The sequence below is a fragment of the Triturus cristatus genome, chromosome 4_1 (genome assembly GCF_964204655.1).
Source record: "Triturus cristatus chromosome 4_1, aTriCri1.1, whole genome shotgun sequence".
In the NCBI taxonomy this organism is placed as follows: Eukaryota; Metazoa; Chordata; class Amphibia; order Caudata; family Salamandridae; genus Triturus; species Triturus cristatus.
In genome coordinates, this window is record NC_140585.1 from 1,005,110,426 (window position 1) to 1,005,136,253 (window position 25,828).

Sequence of the window (25,828 nt, forward strand, 5' to 3'; positions counted from 1 at the left end):
CTCTAGTTAAAATATAACTCACTCTAGGCGGAACGTCATATGAATATAGGCAGGAAGGACACTTTTAATAGGCGTTTTGTTGCTCAATGACGAAGACAGCTGTCCTGCATCAATTAACTTAATTGAAGGCATGGAAGAGAAGACGTACGCCGTGCCTGACCTCAGCATGGCCGTCACGAGACAAGCACGTTTGCACGCGCGGCCTACTGGGTAAGATCTCTACGAGTCCCCGCCCCCTTGTCAAATTTCCAACGGCACCAGCTGGGGAAAAGAAACTCGAAGCCATGGACCTAGAAGCTCAGGAGATGGAAGAAGAGTTGGAACGGGAATTGAAAAGGATCAGCCTGACGTACTCTGAAGGGGACGAGGAGGAAGGGACAGAGCCGCCAGTAGAAGTGTCGGAGGCGGTAAGGAACTGGGAGAGGGCAAAGCGCCGCTGCTTTGAGTTACGGTTGTTGTGTTGCCTGTGTTGCTAGGCGACGGCTACTCCTGAAAGTGCAGTGCAGCAGTGCCATGCGTTCGTGGTTTTTGGCAGCCTCGGTATAAACCTCTGCTTCAGTAGGGTAGTCACTTTCTCTTCGAGTTTGTTAGGGCATAATAATGATGCGTTTTAATTCGCAAGCAAGGATTTCTGTGGGAAACGGGCATCTGGGCGGTCGGTGTCTCCCATCACTTCCTTTTGCTGCACGTATTTCGCTGTAAACCGTGGAGTAACCCCATCGATTGCAGCCTTACAAACCCAGAACTTAAAGCAAATCTGCCTTTTTAATCAAAGTGGTTTTCCCAAGTAGTTTTGCCTCTTGACGATTTCTGTAGAATCCCTAAGTGATCATTAATTGTTTTCAAATATTAGATGCCCTTTAAACAAACATCAACAAAGCTATCAGGTCTGACTTTGGCTGCCAGCCTTTCGACTTTGCTAGTTCTTGTTTTGTCCTGTCATGTTTTTAGCAAACAAAAAACGAAAACAAAAGAGGGACTCCCTCTTCAAGCATATTTGTCAAAATTGCATAAATATGCACATTTTCACATAAGAAAGAATAAGTTATAAGTGATGTTCCCTCCTCAAGTCGAACTGATGAGTTCTATGTGTAATAACACTATTTCCACTCGAGACTGTACAAGAATAGCATCAATTGGTGAACAAAAAGCAATAAGTGAACAAAAACCCGTACGTATCAAATAATCTAAAAAACAAACATCATAAAAAGCCATTCTTATTGTTAAAAAAGGCTGTCTTTGTATCCTTTATTGTTTAGGCGACTAATACATAAAACACATGATATCACAAGATTATATAACAAAAATCACAATTCAATACTTCACAATAAAATATCTTATTTCATGTTTTGAGTCAGCCAGTTCCTTCGGAGCTCGCTGTTGTGTTGTAGACCCATCTTCTCGAATTGTTGATTGTATTTTTTATGTAATGTGGAGTTGCACTAATGAAATTACAGACTTGACACGTTCAACACTACAATCATGTAATAACAGTTGCTCATTATGTACAGTATTTTAACGATATAAGTGGTATAATTTTGCTTATTTTGGAGGCATGAAAAATATACTTTTGTGAAGTACTGAATTGTGATTTTTGCACTGCTTGTGAAAGGGCAGCATGCCACAGTGAAATCAGCCAGTGGCTGATGAGGACTGACCCATAATGCATCCTTGAGTGGGTGAAAGAAAAATATGAATAACACAACAAGAGACTAAAGGATGAAGTCTGTCAGAAAACCACTATTGCTTACTAAGGAATACACATAATTTAGTAACATCAAAAGGTCTTGGCTAACATCAAACAGAAAAAGCCAATTGAGCTGGTTTTGGCTGCCAGCCCTTTGCTAATGCTTTATTCTTGTAATATTTTTGAAAATCTTAATTGCAAATAGAGAGGGTTGTGAAGACAGGTTTATATAGATAGAGTTGCAAAACTAGCTAGATAGATAGTCACATAGGTATAGATCATAGATATAGAAGGTTGCATAGCTAGAGAGGGTTGCAAAGATGTAGATAGGTGTGCATGGCTCAATCAATCAATCAACATTTGTACAGACTACAGAGCAACACTGTCACCCCTAGGGGTATATGGGTGCTGTGTTTTTGTCGAAGAAACAGGTCTTGAGTCTCTTTCTAAAGTCTTCCAGCGAGGAGGCTGTATGGAGCTGGAGGGGAAGATCGTTCCAGGTCTTGGCAGCGAGGTAGGAGAAGGAGCGGTTGTGGCTGTGCCGGATGCTGGGGGCGGAGGGGGGTGAGAGGGCGAGTGAAGAGGAGTGCAGGTGTCTGGGGGGTTGGTGGAAGTTCAATTGATGGTTGATGTAGGCATGTCCTAGGTCGTGGAGGACTTTGTAGGTGTGCATGAGAATCTTGAACTGGTATATCTTCCGGATGGGGAGCCATTGGAGGTCTCTCCGGTGGAGGGGCCATGTAATATTGTTTGGGGAGGTCCAGGATGAGTCTGGCTGCAGCGTTTTGTATGGTCAGGAGACTTCTGAGGAGCTAGGTGGAGATGCTGGATTACAGGGCGTTGCCATAGTCGAGGCGGCTTGTGATGAGGGCCTGAGTGATGGACTTTCTGGTGTTTGTTGGGATACATCTGAAGATCCTGCGGAGCATGCATAGTGTGTGGAAGCAGGAGGAGGCGACTGCGTTGACTTGTCGTTTCATGGTCATTTGGCTGTCGAGGATGATGCTGAAGTTGCGGCGTGCTGCGATTGTGCAGGTCTGATTTCTGTAGTCCACCAGCAGTGGTCCCATGCAGAGGTGTTCTTCCCGAAGATCAATACTTCAGTTTCGTCGGAGTTTAGTTAGAGGCAGTTGCCTCTCACCCACTTTGCTACTTTGGTCATGCGTTGCAGAAGTTGGTTTTGGCGTCCTCAGTGAGTTAGAGGTTCAGTTCAGTGTCGCCTGCGTAGAAGGTTATGCTAAGTCCACGGGATCTGACAACATCTGTATGGAGGTGATGTTGAGGCTGAACAGGGTGGGGCTGAGGGATGATCTTTGTGGTGCGCAGCATATGATGTTTTTGGGTGCAGAGTTCAGGGGAGGCAGTCGGATGCTCTGAATGCATCCTGTGAGGATGGAAGCGATCCATTGGAGGGTGTCTTGCTGTATGCCTGTGCTGTGGAGTCTGTTGATGAGTGCATTGTGGGAGATGGTGTTGAACGCAGCAGAAAGGTTGAGGAGGATCAGGGGCACACATTCTCCGCTGTCGAAGAGTGTTCTGATGTCGTCTGTGGTAGCAATCACGCAGTCTCAGTGCTGTGGTTAGCCTGGAATCCTGATTGTGAGGTGTCCAGTATGTGGTTTTGTTCCAGGTATTCGGTGAGCTGTTGATTGATAGCTTTCTTGAGTACTTTGGCTGTGTACGGAAGCAAGGAGATCGGCCGATAATTTTTTAGATAGCTGGGGTCTGCAGAGGCTTTCTTTACGAGGTGTCTGACGTCTGCGTGTTTCCATCTGTCCAGGAAGGATGCTGCAGAAATGGAAGTGTTATGGATGCTGTGAGTTGCTTGCTGATTGGGTTCATTGCGAGGTTGTAGAGGTGGTGGGGACAAGGATAGGTGAGTGCCCCAGAGTGGACACTAGAGTTGTGAAGATAGATCAATAGATTTGCAAAGAGAAACAGAGTGGCAAAGATGGATAGATAGGCAAAAAGATAGATGGACAGACGAGTAGATAGATAAGTTGATACACAGATGAACAGGTAGGGTTGCAAAGATAAATAGGACAGGAAATTGGAATAAACAGCACAGCTTCAATTAGTCATAGTTAAATGTAAAAAAAGCATGATATACAAGACCACTGAAAGCAAATTAATAAAGCCAAGCAAGCAGGACAATCATACTAAACTGATTTACAGATATAGCTGTAGTCCTCCTAATATATGTCACCTTGACATACAGGGGTGCAGTTATAAATGTGCTTCATTGCATGAATACTAACAAGAGAATAACTGTATACATTTTAAAATGGACTCAATCTGGTATTCTTTGAAGTAGTACCAGTCCGATAAACAAAAGCCACTCCAAAAGAAATTTACAATAGCAGTAGCAAGCCTCAGTAACTGATGAATCTGGAATGTGTTGAAGTGCTCACACCAAAAGCAACATGAAACGTTGATAGAAAGCATCCTTCTATTGAACCAGGCTCTAAACATAAAAGCAACACTAAAGTAAAAGGATAAACACTGGCATTAAAGGGAACTACTCTGTGTTTAGGTGTTCTCCTTCTGAAAAACCAAAATGCAGTCAAAGTCAAATTATCTGGTGGCTGAAGTAGGCTGAGCCATTGCCCCATACTGTTTGCTGTAGTGGGTGGAAGCAAAAAGTGAATGATATAACAGACCAGTGAACTAAGAGGGCTATCTGAAAGCCCCTTTAAATAAGTATATTATACTTGTAATTTTAGTAAATTCAAAAGGACTTGGCTAACACCAGACCTAACAAGTAGTGGCAAACCCAATAGGCCTGGTCTTTCCCATAGCTACAATACCTCAAGGCATTACTAGATGTCCTAGAAAAGTCTTTAACAAGTCTGCTTTCCTCGAAAACTTTACTTAATCTCCCTCTCAAGTCAGAAGCATCTGCTTAAAATGTCTACCAGAGAGATGCAATAAATGAAATTATTACTAAATGTACTTCTCAAGTCAGATGGAACTGCTTCAGACGTTCTTCTCAAAGGTGAAGGAGTGTGGCTCCAACATAAAAATGTGCATATATACTTTTGGTACTCTAAGGAATTATTCTTGTTTTCTATACAATAACTAAATATGGAATGCTGCTATATGATGAGGAATCAACAATTGCAACTGTCTTATTTCATATGCTTTATTGATTTTGAGATAGAGAGAGAAACAGGAACAACCCATGGGTGTGTAACAATGTTAAGATAAGGACATGGTGTGCAGACGCCAAAAGATCGACATTGGAATAGCAAAAAGACGTTGTCTGTGCAAGATTTAAGCCTGATAGAGACCTCTAACAATCGTTCCTGAGAGAGAGAGGAAAGTTGAAGAAACGAAAGAACAAAAAGAAAGAAAAGAAATATGAGCAGAGGAGAAGCAAGAGTTCATACATAAGAAATTTCCTTGAAGTTCTTGTCAACAGGATAATCCAGCTATAACATATGTACCCTGTGCCGACAAGGGAAACCCCACAAAACTCAACATTATGAAATACAACAAGGGTATACAATAGGATTGCAAGGAAGCTCACAGGGGTTTGTGAGAGTCAAAGTAATTGTCCAGAGTGGACCACATTGGTCTAGAAGGGGATCTCCAAGGTAAGTTTTGCAAGGCCACATTGTCCGCACCTCTCAGGTGAGTAACCCAATTTATCCATCCTTTGTAGGAGGCCTTACTTGTGTCCTTCCAGTTAGCAAGGACCATTTTCACTGCTGCCGTCAACAAGAGGTCCAGAGAGCTTTGTCGCCATCAGAGTCCAGGTCAACCCTCAGAGATGCCATAGTCAGGGCGGAGAATTCTTTAGCCAATGTACATTAAAATAATTTTGACAAAAATGCAAAGACCTTATCCAAAAAGGACTCCACTTCCGAGCAATGAAAAATAAGATGAGCTAAGTCCCCCGTTTCATGTTTGCAATTCCAACACAGTGCGTCATCACGTATGTTCAAAGAAAATAAACGTGCAGGCGTCCAGAAGGGCTTGTGTAATAGCCAATATTTGGTCTGGGAAAGTACTGGAGACACCTTGTTACGCGAGACAGAGTGCCATAGTTTAGCCCACAAAATGTGTCAGTTAAAGGAACAGAGGAATGCATGTTCCAAAGTTCAACCACGTGAGCATTGAGATTCAAGGTTTTGGGGCGCAAGAGTTTATATATCAGAGAAACTTTATGGCCTAGCTTGTTAATTTTAGTCACGAACAATGGTAGCGAAGGCAGGGTAGAGGATAGTTTGGATTTTGATATGGCCGCTCGTACTTTTAGAAAGTTATAGAATTCAATATCGGCTAAATTGTACCTAGCTTGGAGATCTGAGAACGTTATTGGATAAGAGGCCTTTTCTAATTGACAAGGGAAAAACACCCCCTTCTTAAGCCAAGAATCGAAGTTCAAACATTTGCCCTTGTAGAGTACTTTATTATTATACCATAATGATTCCATTTTGGAGCCCTTAACACTGACCTCCAACTTTTGGTCTATTTTCAAGAGTGCTATTTTAGTATTTTTAAAAATGGACTTCGAGCGAGCGGGATAAGGCGATTGGCTGTGAGAAGTGAGAAAGGGTTTAGGTTATTAAGAATAGCTCTCTTTACCTCCAACCAGACAGGAACGTAATCGCCAGGCGCGGAGATCCAATATGAGCCTTGTTCGGCCAAAAAGCATACTGGTATATTAAAAAATCTGCGAGATTTACACCTCCTAGCGTTTTATCAAGTCTCAGCTTTTTAATACTAATCATAGCTTTTTTGTTGCGCCAGAGAAAGTTTGATAAGGGATTGTCCAGTTTCTTGTGAAAATCATCTGTCAAAAAGAGTGGAAGCACATTTATGAGATAATTAACTAGGGGAGAGACCATCATTTTTATTGTTTCGATCCTGCCCCACCATGTGATAAACTTCGGGGACCAGGAGTCCAGAAGTTTTTGAATTTTTTCCAATAATACTTTCTCGTTCTGAAGTAGTGTACTCATAATGTTATAATCAAACTCAACTCCCAGGTATTTAATGTATCCAGACTGCCAGGCCAGGCCTGATTCCCCTAGAATCTCCCTGGTACAGTGCACGTTCAGTGGTTTAACTTCTGATTTATCCCTGTTGAGCTTATACCCCGAATGAGCAGAATATTCTGTTATTGTATCCATCAGGGCAGCAATTGATGGTCCCGGTTGTTCTGTCACTATTAAGATGTCGTCTGTATATGCGGCTAATTTCCCTTGCAAGCCATGGATGTTCACACCTTTAATAGTCGGGTTTAGTTTAATGCTCTGAATAAGGGGTTCAAGCGCCAGCAGGAACAGTGAGGGGGTTAAAGGACAGCCCTGTCTAGTGCCCTGGTGTAGAGAAAAGGGGTCGGATAGAGAACCATTGACAGCAATACGGGCCGATAGATTCGAATAGAGGGACAGAACCATAGAGGAGAAAGCCTTCCCCAAGTTGAAGGAAAGCATACACTGTTCCAAGAAAGCCCACAAGACTCTATCGAAGGCCATTTCAGCGTCCAATGTAATTGAGATTGATGGCTCAGGTTTGGTAGCGGCATTCTCCAAAACATGACATAGCAGGCGTGTGTTATCGTTCGACATGCGATTGCGGAGAAAGAGAACTTGGGAGCTACTTATCAGTTTAGGGAGAACCAAATTGAGTCTAGCGGCCAGAATCTTTGCATATATCTTACAATCTACATTGATAAGGGAGATAGGCCTATAGTTTTTTGGCATAGTTGGATCTTTCCCTTCCTTTGGAATAACTAATATATTAGCCTCAAGCATAGACTCTGGTGGTGTACCATCAAAAGCAATATGGTTAAAAACTTGTTTTAAAGTTGGGTTCAAATGATCTAAGAAGGCCTTATAAAATGATGCAGAGAAGCCATCAGGCCCGGGAGCTTTATTATTCTTCAATAACTTTACAGCCCGTTCGATTTCCAACTCACTAATTTCTTGTTCTAGCATGAATCTGTTTTCTTCTGAAAGCTGCGGTAACTTGAGGGTATCAAGGTATTTGGCGCACTCCTCTGTGTTGAAAGTTTCATTATTGTTATATAGCTGCTGGTAAAACGATTTAAAAGTATTAAGGCTGTCCTTATGTTTGGTATGGATTTCATCATTAGAGTCTTTAATAGAGGAGATAACCTGTTGATTCTGTTTGTGTTTAAGGTAGGAAGCAAGCAATTTACCTACCTTATTGGCTTCACATAAGTTCAGAGCTTTGAATTTATTGACCCACACCCCCGCACGTTCGCTTAATATCTTATTGTATTCATATTTCTTCTGCATCAAAGTAGTGATTAAATTAGAGTCGTGTAAAGCATTCGAGTGAGCTGATTCTAGACTTTTAATCTCCTGTTCTAATTGGATTAGGCCCAAATTTATTCATCTATTTATTTTTGTTTTAATTTCAATTATCAATCCCCTAATGGTGGCTTTTAAGGCATCCCAGTGAATATTTATGTTGGTTTCAGAGATGTTATTATGTCTGAGGTAATCCACAATGGCCTCCTCAATCCTTTTCTTGTCCACCGGATCAGATAGAACCTCATCTTTAAACCGCCATCTCCTAGGCACAGGTTCGTTATGACAACCCACCAGTTTAAGGCTAGTACATGAGTGGTCAGACACCAGCCTCGAGGCAATATCCTTATGTTCGAATAACAGAGTGAAGGAACCAGAGACAAGAATGTAGTCTATCCTGGTGTAGGAATTGTGAAGGATAGAGTTAAAGGTGAAGTCCCTGGTATCTGGATGTTTGAGGTGCCAAGAGTCTTTCAAGTTGAATTTAGAGCAAATCGTTTGGAGTATGTCATTCGAGCTCATTGTATTATAATGACAGTTGGATTGTCTATCGATAATCGGGTCTAGTGGGATGTTGTAATCCACTGCTACAGCCATGAGATCTTCCTGAGGGAGATCTTCCAAGGTGCTAACTACCCTGGACCAACAATTCGGGTCATCAGTTAGGCCCATATATATTTACCACATGGATTAAGTCTTCTCCTTTTTCAAGCAAGTAACCAACAGTCTGCCCTCATTGTCGTGTGATTGAGACTCTAAAGAAATATTCGAATTCTTTGATATTAAAGTAATCACACCTGTTTCTTTTTAACAGCTGGAGAGCAGGCCATTTTTGAAATCCAATTGCATCTAATAAGTTTAGTATCCTCTTCAGACAGTTTAGTTTCCTGCAATATTATAACAACCCCTTTCATTTTAGCCAGATAGTCAAGTATTTCATGGAGTTTAATGGGATGGTTGAGGCCTTTAACGTTCAGAGACACTATCTTAAGATCTTCTGATAAGGTATGTGAACTATTGTGAGCCATTACAAGATTACTCCAAGCCTACAACAATTGCAACTTTCAATAAATGTCTTGATTACTATGGAACATTTGTGAACACAGCATAGTATACAGGTACTAGCAGTCACTGGTTATGTTAAATGTCTTTTACCGTATTCATAGCAAACTGCTTTTTAAGGCTCACAATACTTGTGTGGCAGGACAATGCAGTTGTGGTTTTTAAAAGCACACTGCCCTATCCTGTGGGCTGTTGTACGAAGAAGCAAAATGTAAAACCATAAATACAGGTATTTCATGCATACGATGTGTAATGAAGCCTCCCGAAGTAAATGCATTAAATGGAAGTGGTCTTACCCACTGATATAGTCTGTGTGTTGTGTTGGCAGTGAGCAGTATTTGAGCAACAACTGAGTAACTTGAAGGATCAAGATGGTTTACTAAAAGTACTTACATATTTTTATTATTATTTTGGGAAAACATCATACTGGCAATTTACAAGTATAAAGTACTAGAAATCATTTGGAAACTGAAGTGCCTTCAAAGTTGATGTTAGCAAACTAGTTTTGAGTGCCACTATGCATATATACCAATAACCCCATTCTTGCTTAAATGAAATCCCGTCCCCTCTATGCAGTAAGCTATGGCAGGAAGGAGCAGGAAGGAGCAAATTGTCACTGTCAGAGGAACTACAGAGTAGATAAATATATTTGATGAAAGTTTTTATATTCATGTATATAAGCAGTGTTGGACTTCGCCCTTTCTGTAGGGTAAACCCAAAAGGTTTGCCTTCACTTCTTCCATTTTTGCTGAATTCATTAATTTTGTTGGCCTTGGGACTTTACCGCTGCTAACGAGTGCTAAACTGCTTGTGCTCTTTCCTTAAAATATGGTAGAATTGGCTTCTACCCAATTGGTACATTTAATTTACCTGTAAATCTCTAGTAGAGTGGCACTACCTGTTGATTGAATGCTACTAGTGGGCCTTCAGCACTGATTGTGCCACCCACTTAGGTAGCACTTTGAACATGTTTCAGGCCTGCCATTGCTGCCTATGTGTGCAGTTTTAAATGGTCTGTGTGCTCAGTTTTAAACGGATGGTTCGAATTAGCAAAATAAACTTTTTTCTTACCAAGACTAATACTTCTTTTTTCAGTACATATACCTCACCCCTAAGATAGACGCTGGAGAGCCCAGAGGGAAGGATGCAGTGTATTTAAAAAGTTGGAAATGTACTTTTAGTTTTGCATGTCCTGACAGTGAACTGTTAAATCAGTTTTTCAGTATTGCAAGACCTATCTCTCCCATAGAACAACATCTAGGTTACCTTATTATCTTTAATACGCTGTAAATTCCCCATTGGGGCAGGTAACCAGTTTATGTTTGGAATTGTAATAAAAGATCCTAACTTATGGTGAAGTTGAATTTTAAATTACAATTTTGATAATGCCACTTTTAGAAAGTTTGCATTTTGCTCCCATATCCATTTGGTGCCTGCAGCCTCTCTCTGGGTCACATGACTCGTTGTAGTTTTCCGTTGGTCTTTGTGTATTCCTCCTAGACAGCCACACACAATAGGGAGCTTAGGTGTGCCTAGATGGGCCATGACTGGGAGGAGGGGAGAGAGCAGGCGTGCACAGCCCCACTAACATATGAATAGGCTCTGTCCTGTCTCCAGGTTAAGGGCTGCATACTATCTGTAGGTAGTCTGGAGCCAGAGGCAGGGCACCTGTGCATTTAAAAAGCTTGCCCCTAGAAGCTTTTCCCCACTTCAAAGGCATAACTGGGTATAAATACTGGACCTCAAACACCAACTCTTCAGTACACTTCTGTGGATACTCTGCCAGGACCAAGGACTGATGTGCTGCTGAAAACACTTATACTCTGTTGGACTGCTGCTCTGAAGGACTGCTGCCATGCTGGGCTTACCTGCGGACCTCTTGCCTGGATAAGAAGTACTGGACCTGCGTCTCCTAAACCCAGCACCCCAGAGTGACTCTAGGGGCTACTTGGCTGGACTGCCGATCTGAAGCCTGCTTCCAGCAACTTTGCACCTGCTCCTTGACTGAGCCATTTGTGAATCTACCCTGCCAAGTGGTGCCACCAGAGTCCTGAACTCTTGGAAGTGGGTTTGAGGTACTCTGCCGGCATCCGTGGATCCAGCGGAACCAATTCATTTCCTCTGCTCCGCGATGCAAACCTGAGCAGAACCGACGCATCACCACTGCTGCGTGGATTGGACCCATCATAAAGACCCGCTTTGCATAGCAGCTCCTCAGGACTGACACATTGCCTCTACTGCACGACACATCCTTGAGGCCGGACTTCACATTGCAAGCCTCTGTCAATGGGATCCTCGAAGATGATGCAGGACCGCTCCCCATAGCCTCACTTCATCTCTGTGGCTGGATAACACATCTTAGACATGGATCCTCGCAACGCTCCGCAAATAAATAAATAATATAACTAGGAATTGTAGCATAGGACAACATCTCACTTGCAAGTCAGAATACGCCGTATATGTTTTAACATGTAGCTGCAATCTCAAGTATATTGGCAGTACCAAACTAGCAGCACATAAGAGGATCCTCCAACATATACATGCCATCATAAACAATGATGAAAGTTATCCAGTGGCAAGGCATTTTAAGATCAGCCATAACAGTGACCCCAAACATCTGAAATATTTTGTCGTTGAGGCCGTAGCCCCCCAGAAAAGAGGAGGAGATAGGGAATCGAAATTAAGGAGGTTGGACACAACTTACATTTTACAATTCGATTCCAAACAACCAAGGGGCCTTAATGCCAGTGAAGATTTGTACACATTTTTATGAAAATATTGGTTGACTGCTTTGTAAATAATTAGAGAAGATGGAATACTCTGGCATGAAATTTAGAAAGTTTTACACCTTCTCCACTAACCATTTGAATTTACTCTCATAAACATGATATATTTATTTGCATTTTAGGATATTTATGTATTTATGATATTTATGGTTGGATTTTAGAAATCAGATTTAGAAAGTGTATTTTATGCTTCTATTTATTTAATGTGATTTTCTGAGGGGTCAACTATTTACTATTCACGAAATCTACGAAATTTGTCCTTAGCACAGATGCCCTTTAAAAGTTTGATTTTTGCACTGATTAGGTATGCACTTTATATGGTTTCACAAGTTGGACATGGTTTTACTTCTAGGACGTGGTTCAGGCATTTTAAGCTGATATTAATATGTATTTTTAATATATATTTGTATATCTATGGATCCGTCTTAATATGGTATTTATTGGCCACTTCACAACATTTATGTTTTTATTATGTGACCAATCTATATGTAAAAAAGTGAGTATTTCTTCCATGTCCATGGGATTGTCAATTGCACTTGCACTTTACAAGGCGAAGTAAAATGTCAAGGAGTTGTCATGTAATCAAGGGCGAGATCGCCCGAAACGCGTAATGGCAGAGCTGGCAATGAAATAAAATAACACTGCACAAGATAACTGGGTCCACGCTCGTTTTTCCTGGTGATTTATACTTTGTGCTGTGGATGTAGGCAACATAATTTGAGTGACATTTGAGTAGGCCAATGGTGAAAGAGTTTTGATTGAAAGTTCCTTCATATGTATGTATTTTATGATGATACTTTTTGGAAACATGAGGATGGCAAAATGACTAAAGCTGTCTAAAGGCCAGGCCCTAAATTTAACTGACAAATGTGCATGCAAGCATGCATGTTATCGGACTATGCTTTCTCCAGTAGTGCTGGATTAGTTACATCACAAGGACTATAATTTAATCAAATTACACAAATTGTTGTAATAACATTGAAGGCATTCAGTAGATCTGAAATATCGAAGAGGGGCTTAAGTGTCTGTTTTTTGTACCTGTCAGAACTACTCTCAGGGGGCTATAAGGCATTGAGGGGCTACTGGGCCTCTTACTGCTCATGTCCCGGGGACGGTCCTCTTATAGATTCTGAACACTGGCCCAAGTACCCCTTCTGCACTTGACATCTCAGTAGTAACATGGTCATGCAGTTCAAGCCTCCCTCTTGGGGGGGTGGGTGGGGGTGTAATGGGAGTTGGATACAGGGTAATGTACGTGGCTCACAACTCAAAGTGTGCGCGTCATCATTGTCCAGCCAATTACTCACTTTTATAAAAAAAAGAGAGGCATTTTATTTCTACTGCTACCAACATAAAGGGAAAATATGACATTCACAAACAACTACAGCGTTCCCACTGAGGTCGGTGCTCTAGTGTTTCTTTGGCGAATCCCTGTCCCACTCCCTCCTTGCACTAGCAATACAGGTTATTCCCCATTCACTTTTAGTAGCATCCAAGATATGCCCCACAAGTAGTCCAAGTCTCAAGAGTGCACTTTGACTCTATTTTAAAGTCAACAGTGTTCCAGTGCTAACTAGCAGCAAGTACCCCTGGAGCGGACAGGCCCAAAATCAGTCCTACCTGCACCAGCAGATGCGGAGCGTCTTGAGTTCCTGAGCACCCTGTGGGGGCTTGGAGCCGCAGAGCTGAGTTCAGGTGAGTTAGCCGCATGTGGCCCAGGTGGGCTGCACTCTGTGGGTCCAGAGTTTTTCACCCATGGTCCCTCACCCGTAGTGACCGGAGGTTGTTTGTGGCTCCTTCTTTGGGGTAAGTATCCGATCGTTCTCCAGGTGGGGGTTGTAGTGATGATCCTGATGCAGATCTCTCACGTTGGTGGTGGTGTGCAGGTGCTACCACGGTGTCCTCAGTTCTCTGGCAGGGTCTTGCACATCCAACCATCCTTTGGGAGGAGGTGTAAACACCTCTTACCAGAGCAAGCATTGTTTCTGACCTCTGAGAGTGGGGTTTTCACCTCCTTGGGGGTGAGAAGGTCGTCTCTGGTAGCAGGCTGGACAGGACCAGTCGGCCAGCATACTAGATGGCTGTAGGGTTCAAGGGGTACCTCTAAGGTACCCTCTGGGTGCATGTTTTAATAAACCCATCACTGGAATTAGTGTGGGTTTACTAATACAAGGTGTTTGATGACAAACACCATAGGTTTTAGTGAAGCCATTATGTAGCTGGGAATCTCGTTTTGACCAGTGCCCAGTACATACCTTAAGATGGCTTCCCTGCTCACTTGTAATCTCCTGCAATAAAGCTAGACGTTACAGAGGCATATCTGCTCATTCAGATATGTACTCACCTGTGCTATAATGCACCCTGCCTTTGAGCTCCAAAGCCTGCTGTAGGGGTGACTTACATATAACCCATGCTGTGTCTTTGGCATGGCATACAGGTGTGTCTCATGTCATGTTTTCAAAAATGGTTTGCACCATGTCATGCAGCCTGCAATGACAGTCTGTGTGGAATTTGTGTGGGCGTCCCTTGGGGTGGCATAAGATAGATATGCTGCAGCCGTTAGGGACCCTCTTTAGTACTCATGCCCTAGGTACCATGGGTACTCTTTACTAGTGACTTAGAGGGGTACTAAAGTCCCAGGCCAATTGTAGAGCAATCAGTCTTCACTTTGTTTTAAGGAAAGCGCACTGGCATTGAGGTCTGGTTAGAAGGCATCAGTGCACTGACAGAGTTGAAAATCCAGCATCTAGCAGCTAAAAAGGGAGAAACAAGTGGGGGGACACCTGCAACAAAAGCCATTTCCTACACAGACTCTGTATGCTCCTGACATTTCGATGACATAGCAGCTCTCAATTCACAGTTCGCACTTGGTCCGTAGGTCATGGCCCACCCCTCCTTCCGAGGCACCCACAAGACATACGGGATCGCTTTCCACACTGTCAAGGCGACATGCTTCTGCCGGTTATAACCCTGTCATCCTACGCAATGGCCCTCTCACTGCCACTTTGCTGCACTTGGGTGATGGCCCTAAAGATCCAGTGTGGCCTCCCCCTGGCCTTGGGGGTCGCAAACATGCCCCAAATATACAGTCCTGCTTTGGGTCACAGTGCTGCACAGGGCAACAGGCTTATCCTTTACCGGACTCCACCTGCCATATATAGTTTGTGAACAATGCACTCTGGCAGACGACTGGATCAGTGCAGTGGTCCCGACGTTGACTCAAATCTTACTCCCTGCTCCTTTATTATACTGAAGCGGATCCCGAATGGAACTCCTTACAGAATCTTCTAGTCTTGGGTCAAGCAGAATTTAGTGCTCTGTTCTAAAGGGATAGAGATTTTGATTCTCCTGGGTGATGTCCCCTCTCCTAAAAGGAAGTTTGGTAGAGCCTTAGTCCCCAGTCTTGGTCCAAGCATGCAGAACTTGTGTTAAGCTTACAGTAGGGCAACCTGCAAGTCACAAGCCACACTTTGTGTAATCCAGTCCAGACACAAATGTCATTTAGTATCTATGTTTTAGAAGTTCATGTTCTGGGGCTTGCCCACTTTGAATTGCCCATTATTCTGTTGCGCTGTTCCTCAAGAGAGCAGTCTGTGACAGGATTGTCTCCAAATCTGATAGCCCTTGGAATGACTCAAGGTTCACACCTGAATGTCAGGCTTGATGAAATGTGTCAGGGACTGTCTTGGACTTGCTGGAACACAGTCAGGGACTTGGGCAAAAACTGGTGACTGGGTAGAAAATGAAGCAGAAAAAGGAGTACAGCACTGCCCAGGATCACACAGGATGCCAGAGGAGAAAAGGGATCCAAAGGGGAAGCCTGCACGAAGGAACAAGATGGCTAAGACTCAGAAAGTACAGGCACATATGAGGCGGTTCAGCATTCAGAATAACTACACCCAGGAGAGATGTGCAAGACATATATACGAAACAACATTAACAATAAAGGGAGTGTGGGGTAAAGCACTCAGGAGCTCCACACTGTATGACTGAAGCTCAGTAAGTTTCTCACGCACAATTGCTGTTACAGATACTGACTGCAAAAACCCACATATAGGATATGCATGCAAAGGCAGGGTCTGTGGAGCGTATACCTATGGGGATGACCGAGGTCGTCAGCTGTGGCCACGGATCCTGGCGATCAAACAGGAACATGCAAGGCAGTAACAACGAGGGGATAGAACTACATACAAGCACAATAGACAAGGAGCTAGCAAGGAGGAGTGCTTAACAGGAAAGGAAGGAAATCACAGGGCAAATTTGGCAGAAAGCAAGTAACAAACATACAAGGTAATAGAAACAAGACAGCAGGAATAGAAAGTCAGTAAACTGGAACTGGAACCAAGGAAATAGGAAGAAAAGCAGGGAGTGGAAAGGGATATACAGAAGGGAAGGCTGCAAGGGTATACTAGAATAGTGATGTTCAGGAATCAAAAAACACAAAGTAGCACTGAAGGCAGTGCTAGTTCAGGAACAGGAAATTACTATAGCTCAGGAGTCAAGGTAGCACTGCAGGCAGTGCTAGCTCAAGGAAATAGGAAATAGCTATATCTCAGGGAACAAAGAGTCAAGAGAGCACTGCAAGCAGTGCAAATCAGAAACAAGAAATAGCGAAAGCTCAGGAACAGGAAGAAAGAATAACTATAGCTCAGGAAACAAGGTAGCACTGCAGGCAGTGCTAATTCAGGCACAAGGAATGGCTACAGATCAGGAATCGGGCACAAGAAATAGCTATAGCTCAGGAATCAAGGAACAAGGATTAACTGTAGGTCAGGAATCAAGGAATATCAGAGGCTCAAGAAACAAGGATTGGTCTCACCGGAACACTGCTACAATGACCAACACTGGACTGAAGGGAGGTGGGGCTTAAAAGGGCTCACAGTAATCACATGCATCAGGTGTGTGCAGGCTAGGAGCAGCCAGCCATTGGTGAGCTGAATTCCTCCACCCATCCTTGACTTGCAGGGGTGGAGACGAAGCAGTGAGCAGGGAATTCTATGTAATTGAGTGCCAAACATGAGCAGGCTGGCTTTCACAAAACCCGGCATGGATTCAGAATGAATGTCAATTTACAAGTAGAATCCAAATGACGGGAACACAGTATATGCATGAAGTGGAGGGTATAGAATCTTATTAGAACACTGGAGAGCCCCACAATTCAGCCCCCTGGTGTTGGGCATGAGAATGCACGGAGTGGGTTTTGACAATATGTGCATGTAATGGTGATCAAATGCCTACTCCTTATGATTTCTTTAGCAGCCCCATCTCCTTTCTTAAATGAGTCCAGGTTCCTTTTGACCAGTAACCTCTCTTAGAATCAAATGGCCCTTTTGAAGTGCACAAGGAGCATGGATCTTGTTTCCTCCATTGTCTGTCTCACCCAGTTCTTAGGAACGCAGCATTCCACAAATATTTGGGGGAGCGGGGTCCTCTGCCTCCACATGTTTCTATAGCAAGCCTTAGTCTCCCAACTTCACAAGCACACATACAGCACTGTGCCCACACATCAATGCACACATGCATGCTCCCATGTACTCTAACCATCACAGGCACACATAAATCCCAGCACCCACACGCATCTGCACTCACTGTCTGGCACTGCTGCAACACAATGCAGGCCAATGGTGAGTTACGCATAGAGCAGCAGAATTTTACCGGAGTGGGCCAGGAGGGACCACCCTTTAACATAGGTGAAAAGACCTGTTCACTCTGAACACTAAAACTTGAAACAGGGTATGGTGCCACCACTGCTCTCATACTACTTAACTCCTGGTGAAGGCAGTAGCCTTCCACCACTCGAGGGTAGCTTTTTGGGACCCCCACTGGAACTTCGTAAGACTGCAGTCCATGAGACAGGCCTAGGAACACACGTTTGATCTGTGTTTGCCCATGGCCAAATATTGTTATCAAGGATCCAGATATTACTGCAGCAGGGGCACTCAGGGCAGAAGTACATATCTATTACCATGCAAGGGTCTTTTCCATCCCAAGAGTAACTGAACAAGCTGGCAATTTAAAGTTGGCTAGTTTAACTTTTTGGATACAGAAATGCACTTAAGTGGAACATCACTTAGGGCCAGATGTAGGAAGCCAAATTCGCAGAATTTTGGCCTTTGCGATCGCAATTTGGCTTTGAGCAATGTAGGTAAGATTAAACCTACTCGCAAAATAAGTAATCGCAAAAATTGCGATTCCCTATTTTGCGATGGCATTTAAGGAATCGCAAATTGCGATTCCTTAAATGCAATGTAAGTAGCACTAAAGAAAGTGCACTTTAGCCTTAAGGAATCGCTAATTACCACCAACTTCAAGTTGGTAGTAATTAGCGATTTCCTTGAAAAAAACAGTTTTTGACTTTTTAAAAGTGCCATGTGGCACACATTCATGCCCTTAGGGCATGTATGTGCGCCACATGTGCACACATGCACATTTCAGGGGTGCAACAGGGTGTCCTTTTGGAACCCTTGCACCCTTGAAATTGCGCCCGCAATTTGCGATTCTCTATTGGCGAATCGCAAATTGTGAATGTCTTCCCATTCATTCCTATGGACCTCCTAGCCCATAGGAATGAATGGGTAGGTATTCCTTTTTAGCGAATCTCAATTTGCAATTCGCTCTTAAGGAATATTAAGGAATCGCTAATATTTTAGCGATTCCTACCTACATTAAATTTTGCGAGTCCTTAATAGCAAATCGGAAAAATTTGTTATTAAGGATTCGCAAAATTGATTTTACCTACATCTGGCCCTTAGTTGTCTGTTATGTTTATGATACGTTTCTGTTCGCTTTTGCCATCTCTGGCCGAGGCAATAAGTGATAGGCAAATAAATCAACTAAAAGTTCCCTTTTCAATAAATGTTAACCCTTTCTATAGGTTCAAGATCAGTAAGCAGACTGTAAATAAACCAAATGATGTGATTTATTTTTTAACTCACATCACTTTCTTTGTGAGTGACCTCGTATGAAACAAATGTAATGAAATCAGCATACAGCCTCATTCCAGAAAGATTTGGGCAGATTTACATTTTTAAATGAAATTAAGTATAGTGTGATAAATGGATGGTTACCTTCAATGAGTCCAGCAAATATGAATCTGAAACCACTTCTCTGCACTTTTATGCCTCTGCTCAGTGATTGTTTTTTTTTGTGTCACAGTCGTCCGTTATATTTGTGTTGATGGGATAATGCCCAAAACGAGCGAGTTCATAATTATGTCAAGAACAGCTTAAACACCCAGGTTAATGTTTGGTGATTCGAACTTCTAATTTGACCAGAAGTTGCCATGCCATTTCATGCGAAGAGCAGCACCAGGTAGCCAAACAAAATGATGTGGACTTTAACACCTATTTATAGTCTCTTTAAACTTCTTGCTTGTTGAAAAGGGTTTTCAGGCATTGCTCTGGCTGGCTGACTGGTTCCTAAGAGACATTATAAACTCTGTTCTCTAGCTGCATGATGTATCTCAGCCATTTCTATACTTAGCTTTCTTTCAGCTCTGTTGCCTAGGGCCCTTCACAGTTAAATCTGCATAACGCACAGGAGAATACCTTGGGTGAGGTTTCCTGGATATAAAGTTCAAAAATACTGTAAATGGAGAACCAGAAATATACTTAGAAATAAGTTTGGGTACACATGAAACCCACCTGTTCTATCTGGGTATTTTTCTCTGGTAGTAGCAAATATTTTTGTCTAGGAAGAGAAAAGCAAACCTGCAAATTGGTATGTTGTTATTTCAGATACGAGCAACAGTTACATATTAACAACAGTGATGCATGCCCAGCTGTGGAAGCAATTTGTTTGCTGCAAGTGCCCTGTCGCGAGACTTGTGGTGAGACTCACTTGCAGGCCCCATGAATACCACACTCTTGCCCACTATGACTGACATTTTGATCCCTCGATCAGCAAATATCTGCCACATCTTGAACAGTCTGCTGTTTGCGTGTCTCAGTAACAGTGCACCGGCAGTAATTAAAGACTATTACCTCTATTTAACTGTCTTGATAGAAAACAACCAGTAGAGGTCAGTAAAATACCAGAATTGCTTTCTGCCAAGGGACTTTTTAAATGTTTTTTGGCAACTGCCTCTATTTAACTTTCTTGATAGAAAACGATCAGCAGAGATCAATAAAATACCAGAAACACTTTAGCGTTCTCTAGATTCCAGTCCATAGAAATTGTCTTCCAAGAGCACCCATAGACAATAATATTTTTTTCAAATCTTGTATTTTCAGTGATATGACCACCAAAGGCCCTGATTTTATATTAAAAACAAAGCTTTGGACTATGCCATTTCTCGCTGAAAGGCAATATTTCTCTCCATGTGTTCCTATACCTGGCGTGTCACGCAGTTTGGTGCTTAATTTCCCTCCATGTTAAAGAACAGTAGATTTTTCAGCATCCAGGCTAATGTGCTGCATAGCTAAATACATAGAAGGTCCCAAAGGCGAGACTGATTGCATTGCAAATGCTTGTTTATCTAAGCATTCTACAGTGCAAACCTATGATCAGTCATCTTCAGAGTGCATAATAACAAAGCAAGCCCACTAATGCTAGGCCAACTGCAAGCCTTTGTTTGAAATACATGACCCTATTAATGGTATTGACATTGCGCTTCTAGCTACAACTGAAAGTTGGTTGCAAACATGTTCAATCAGCAATAATTAATGAGTGCTGCCAATCTAATTAGGATTGATGTAGAATAGGCTTCCAGTAAGATTGGTGGAGGGGCTGCATACAAGGAAACCTGGCGATGACATATCCAATGGTATAAGAGAATAATCCATTATGGTCAAATGCCAGGTCTTTTCAACAGTCACGGTTTCCATAATTATCTGTCAGTACCCTGGTGTACTGCTCGATTTTCCCGGCCTTCCGGTGTTGCAGAGCAATCCATATGACTTCAGTCTCTTTCCATCCGAGTCTAAGGACTGGAGTAGTGAGTAGGGCCTATCTATTAGACATTTGTGACACCATCCCGTGCTCCTACCCTTAGCTCAGGGCCTACACACATAGCCTAGGGGATAGATTCGTTAGCCTTGAGGATAATTTGCCCTATAGTGAGGTTGTTTCATGGAGCTGTGTTGAATTCAGGCCTGGTAGGCCTCAAACGGGAGAGACTCCATCTTTCTTTCTGCTCCGGCAGCCCGGGACCTCTCCAGAGGGAGGGGGATGTTTTAGTTATGAGGTGTTATTCGCTCGGAGAGAACCGGTTCAGGCCGGCCCTTATCGAAGGATTGTATTTTTCTTCATGCCGAAGACACTACATCAGGCCGGCCGGCTGGGAAAGTGTCCTTGGTACGGGGAGGTACAGGAATTTGGTGGGCGGCAGGTTTCGAGCTGGAAATTTCCATGAGGGAATGCACTTCTATATTAGTGAAAGTCTGAGTGAGATAAGGGCACTTGCTTCTAGACCATAGGCGGCATCTGGCCGTTAGCAGAAGAGCTATTACTTATTCCAGGGAAGACTGATGATGAACTTGAATCCAAAGAGGAGAGAGTAGCCGATAAGGACGAGGTTCCAGTGACTCGGAGAGGGAGAAGGGAGCAGACCCACAAATGCAGAGGGGTGACTTCCAGGCTAAGCCGAGGCATAGACGAGAAGGGAACCTAGATGACCATTGAGTACAGGCGACGTACCCTCAAGGTGAAGTCGATCCCTTTTTCTTTGAAGTGTATAACTTAATCTTTTACTTTCCTTGCAGGTTATATATGTATGATGTGTTCCGTAAATGTGCATGTGGCATTTAAATAAAGTATTTAGCTTATTGTACGTTAGCATGTGTCGTGTACTTTTGTATAGGAGGATAGCCTATTCTTTAGTCAGCGTTGCCTTAAAATGAACAGAGGTTAATCCTGGTCAGGTAAGTGGTAACTGGATGAGGGGGAAAACAAGCCCCTCGAACTAGAGAACAGGTTGTGCTCAACTAATAGTCTTTGTGTGATCTGATATATAGTCCCAATTCCCCTGTCGTGTACTAATAGGATGAGCTCGTGCTAAGGCTGCCGTGTAGGTAGGAGATTCTGGGTCTGACTGAGGCCGCGAGATCGTGTGTGTGTCGCTGCCGAATGGGTAGGAGATTCTGGACCTGACCTAGGTCGCGAGACTTTGTGTGTTGCTACCGAATGGGTAGGAGATTCTGGGTCTGACTGAGGCCGCGAGATCGTGAGTGTGTCGCTGCCGAATGGGTAGGAGATTCTGGACCTGACCCAGGTCGCGAGACTTTGTGTGTTGCTACCGAATGGGTAGGAGATTCTGGACCTGACCTAGGTCGCGAGACTTTGTGTGTTGCTACCGGATGGGTAGGAGATTCTGGGTCTGACTGAGGCCGCGAGATCGTAAGTGTGTCGCTGCCGAATGGGTAGGAGATTCTGGACCTGACCCAGGTCGCGAGACTTTGTGTGTCGCTGCCGAATGGGTAGGAGATTCTGGACCTGACTGAGGTCGCGAGATCGTGTGTGTCGCTGCCGAATGGGTAGGAGATTCTGGACCTGACTGAGGTCGCGAGATCGTGTGTGTGTCGCTGCCGAATGGGTAGGAGATTCTGGGTCTGCCTAAGGCCGCGAGACTGTGGTTGCTGAGATTGATAGGCTGTGAGGTCTTGATATATATATATATATATAATAGGAATTCCCTGTCCTTAGGTGGTACGTATATATGTGGTTATTTGGGTGTAAAAAGACCCTAGGGAGGGGGTAACGTTCTGTTTTGGGTCAGAAGGGCTCTGTAAAGCGGGTTCCACCCGATCCGAAAACCCAAGCAGAACACCTGGTTACGGCAGTTGTTTTTCTTTTGATGTTGCTGGTCTGCAAATAGCTTAATCTAAATTACTAGGAGCTTTCATTATGTGGCTCTTTGGGCTGAGGGGATTACATGCTCCAGGTTATTGAACACCTGGCAGTTCAGCTCTGAGCCTCAGAGATGTCCTCACACCTGGAATCACCTACATTACATTTGTTGAGTGGACACGCACATGGAGCAGGTCATATGTAAGATTTAGTCTATGTTTTATCCAGTTTAGTTTTATTTGATGACTAAACCACATGACTGGCTTCTGTTATTTCCAAAAAATACTCTTAGAAGTGAGTGTTAAGCAATTCGAGAATCATCCATATTAATACTCTCACGGGTTCCTAAATCTATTTTCTTCTTGATCTGAGCAAGGGATATTTCTATTTCTTGTACCAATATCACCATGGATGGAGATGGATGGGGCTATTCAAACACTGCAATCTATTTTAGGTCAAACATATCAAATTGTAAGAATGCAATTATTGTTGTCTATACAACCCTGAATCAAGGTGGAGTTATAGGCAGCGCCATGGCAGCTATAAACAATACCTAGTTTCAAGCCCTCGTCTCTACTTCTTTTCTTGCTTTTCCATATTTTGGGGAGTTGTAAAATATATTTTATTTTCAGTAGCCAAGAAACATAAGCCTTCTCCAAGACTATAGATGGGGATTGTTGGACCTAGTCCTTTCTGCAGGTTCACCCTAGATTTTTGCCTTCCTTTACGGAACCGGCTTTTGTTGGTTTTAGGAGTTATTTAGTAATAATGTCCTCTCTCCCTTAAACATTGTAACATTGGCGTACACGCAAGATGCACGTTTAATTTACCTGTAAGTCCCTAGTAAATTGCACTATATAAATTTAAATGCTGTTAAATAGTGCCACCCACTAAAATAGCACTATAAAACATATCTCAGGCTTGTCACTGCAGCCTATAGTGCAGGTTTAAACTCGTGTTTGACCTGGCAAAATAATCCCTTTGCCAGGCCTTCATCGTCCTTTTTAATACTTGTAAGTCACCACGAAGGTAGTCCCTGAAGGGTCATATGGTAAGATGTATGGCATTTAAACAGTAGAACATGTGTGTTTTAAGTTTTACAAGTCTGGACAGTGAAAAAGTTATAAATTCCTTTTTCACAGTTGTAAATCTTGATCTCCCTTAATTTAACACTGGGTTACCTTATTACCCGTAATAATTTATAACCTCAGATTGGCATCAGATAGAGAAATGATTCTTCCATTCATTTAAATTGTAATTTAAAATCGAAAAATGAATGGTAAAGTAGGATTTTAAATTACTTTTCTGAAAATGCAACTTTTGGAAAGTTGTCATTTTTCTGCCTAAACCAAATGTACCTTTCTGCCAGTGCCCAGGATCACATGGCTGGGAATTGCTTTCCTGTTGTGGGTTGTGATTTGCTGCCAGACATGGGGACAAAAGGAGCCTGGGTGAAGAGGGAGTTGGTCATCCTGAAAGGATGGCGGTGGCGTAGCTGTGCCGTGCCCTGCCCTAATTACACTTCAATTGGGCCCTGCCTGCAGCACACACCAAGTACCCTGACACCAGGCCTTCCCTTGTCTTTGTCACCCTAGACAGTTTGGAGCAAAACCCAGGGGAAGGGGAAGAACTGACCAGAACCAGTTTGGGAGTAGGCCAGAGTATCCCCACACAAAGGCTAGCACTGAGAGTAAATTTGGCACCTCCCGAACCTCTCATCGGAACACTCCAGGGGCCCTCCCTGCTGACCAGCTCCAACTAAACCTGCCTGAGCCCTGCTGCTGGTCTCTGCTATAGTGAGTCTTCATCCCTAAGAGGTGCCCCCGAGATCCTTGGCTGGCATCAGAGTGTACTCCTCCTGCCTCAAATCTACAGAAATCTTCACTTCAGATAAAAACCCAGCAATGTAAAGCTTTTTGCAACCACAAGCAGGTCCTTGCGCATAGCATCAGTCACATGTCCACTGCCAACGCAGAGTTCTGATAGTGACCTGCTTTTCGTGTCAAACAGCGACCACCAGCGTGAAGCTCCAGTGACGATCTTTCCTCACGCCGACATTGACATCCTCACAGCCCCCACCAGTGCTAAGTTCCTGCAAGGCTCCTTGCATGGACCTGGACTTTGAGAAGGTAAACGTTTCAGCGGAATAAGCCTGTCCCTTTTTCTGACCCATGCTCCATCACGGTCGGCCTGAACGGATGTGTCCCACATGGTGTCAGCACGACCATATGACCACGAGTGGTGCTCTGTGCTTCTGGGTGCTATTTTTACCTAAAGCTCTAAAAATGAATAACTCCGGTTCTACTGATTTGATTTTTATTGTTGTGGTGTTATTTTATTTATATAAATGTACTCTATTGTTCTAAAGTGGTTTGGTATTTTTACTGTGCTGTGTTTTCACTTTATTACTGTATGCGAGATGCGTAAGTACTATACACATTGCCTCTAATGTAAGCCTGACAGCTTTTGTTACCAGAGGGTTAAACAGTTCTATTTAGTGACTTTTGCAGTTCACCTTGACCTGAGAAGGATTATGTTTATTATTGGAGTGGTGCGTCCACACCTCTTAACTAATAACCCCATTTCTTACAGGGATCTTTTCGTCCACTGTGCTATCCAAAACAAGTTTTCAGGTTTCTATTTAGATAAACTGTTCATCATTCATTCACATATTAAAAACACCTGTACCCAAGAACATCAGCTATCTAACTTGGTCATTTCCATGAACCAGTTAGAATCTGATCAAATTTGGATCCCCTTTAGATACTCTTGTTCATCAGAATGATTTAAATCTCTTCACATGTAACTCATTTACATTGGGCATTGTTTGCTGCAAATACAGTGGATGACACTGCTGCTTATAAAACAATCCTTAGATACAGGCAATCCAGCCAGATTATTTCCTTTTGCCCTTATGCGTATATCTTCTAAATTGAAATTGTACTGTCTCAAGATGTTTATGACTTTACTGAAGCTAATGAAGACCATGACCACTTTCAAGCAAGTGTTTGTCCCCATAGGTTTGGTCAGCAAGTTTTGTTCTAGGACTTTGAGTCTTTCATTTGGAAGTTACTGTAAGTTGTGTCACCACTCTTATCCGTTTGGGTTTGTCAGATACATTTGACTGTGTCGCATATTCAATACTCTTGAGATATCCTACAAAAATGGTATCTATCAGTTCGCCTTGTCCTGGATTAAGTCCTGTTTGAGAGCAAAACTAA

The 25,828-nt window shown here is 43.0% G+C and overlaps 1 protein-coding gene across 1 annotated transcript in view; it reads left to right on the forward strand.

Annotated features, from left to right (window-relative positions):
• The first annotated feature begins 260 nt into the window (after window positions 1-260).
• Window positions 261-25,828, forward strand: part of LRRIQ1 (leucine rich repeats and IQ motif containing 1) — a 1,142,626-nt gene continuing 1,117,058 nt past the window's right edge. Inside the window, exon 1 of the mRNA XM_085653925.1 lies at window positions 261-407. Within this exon, the coding sequence (XP_085510051.1) occupies window positions 285-407 (123 nt within the window). The 5' untranslated portion in view covers window positions 261-284. The remainder of the gene's footprint in view (window positions 408-25,828) is intronic.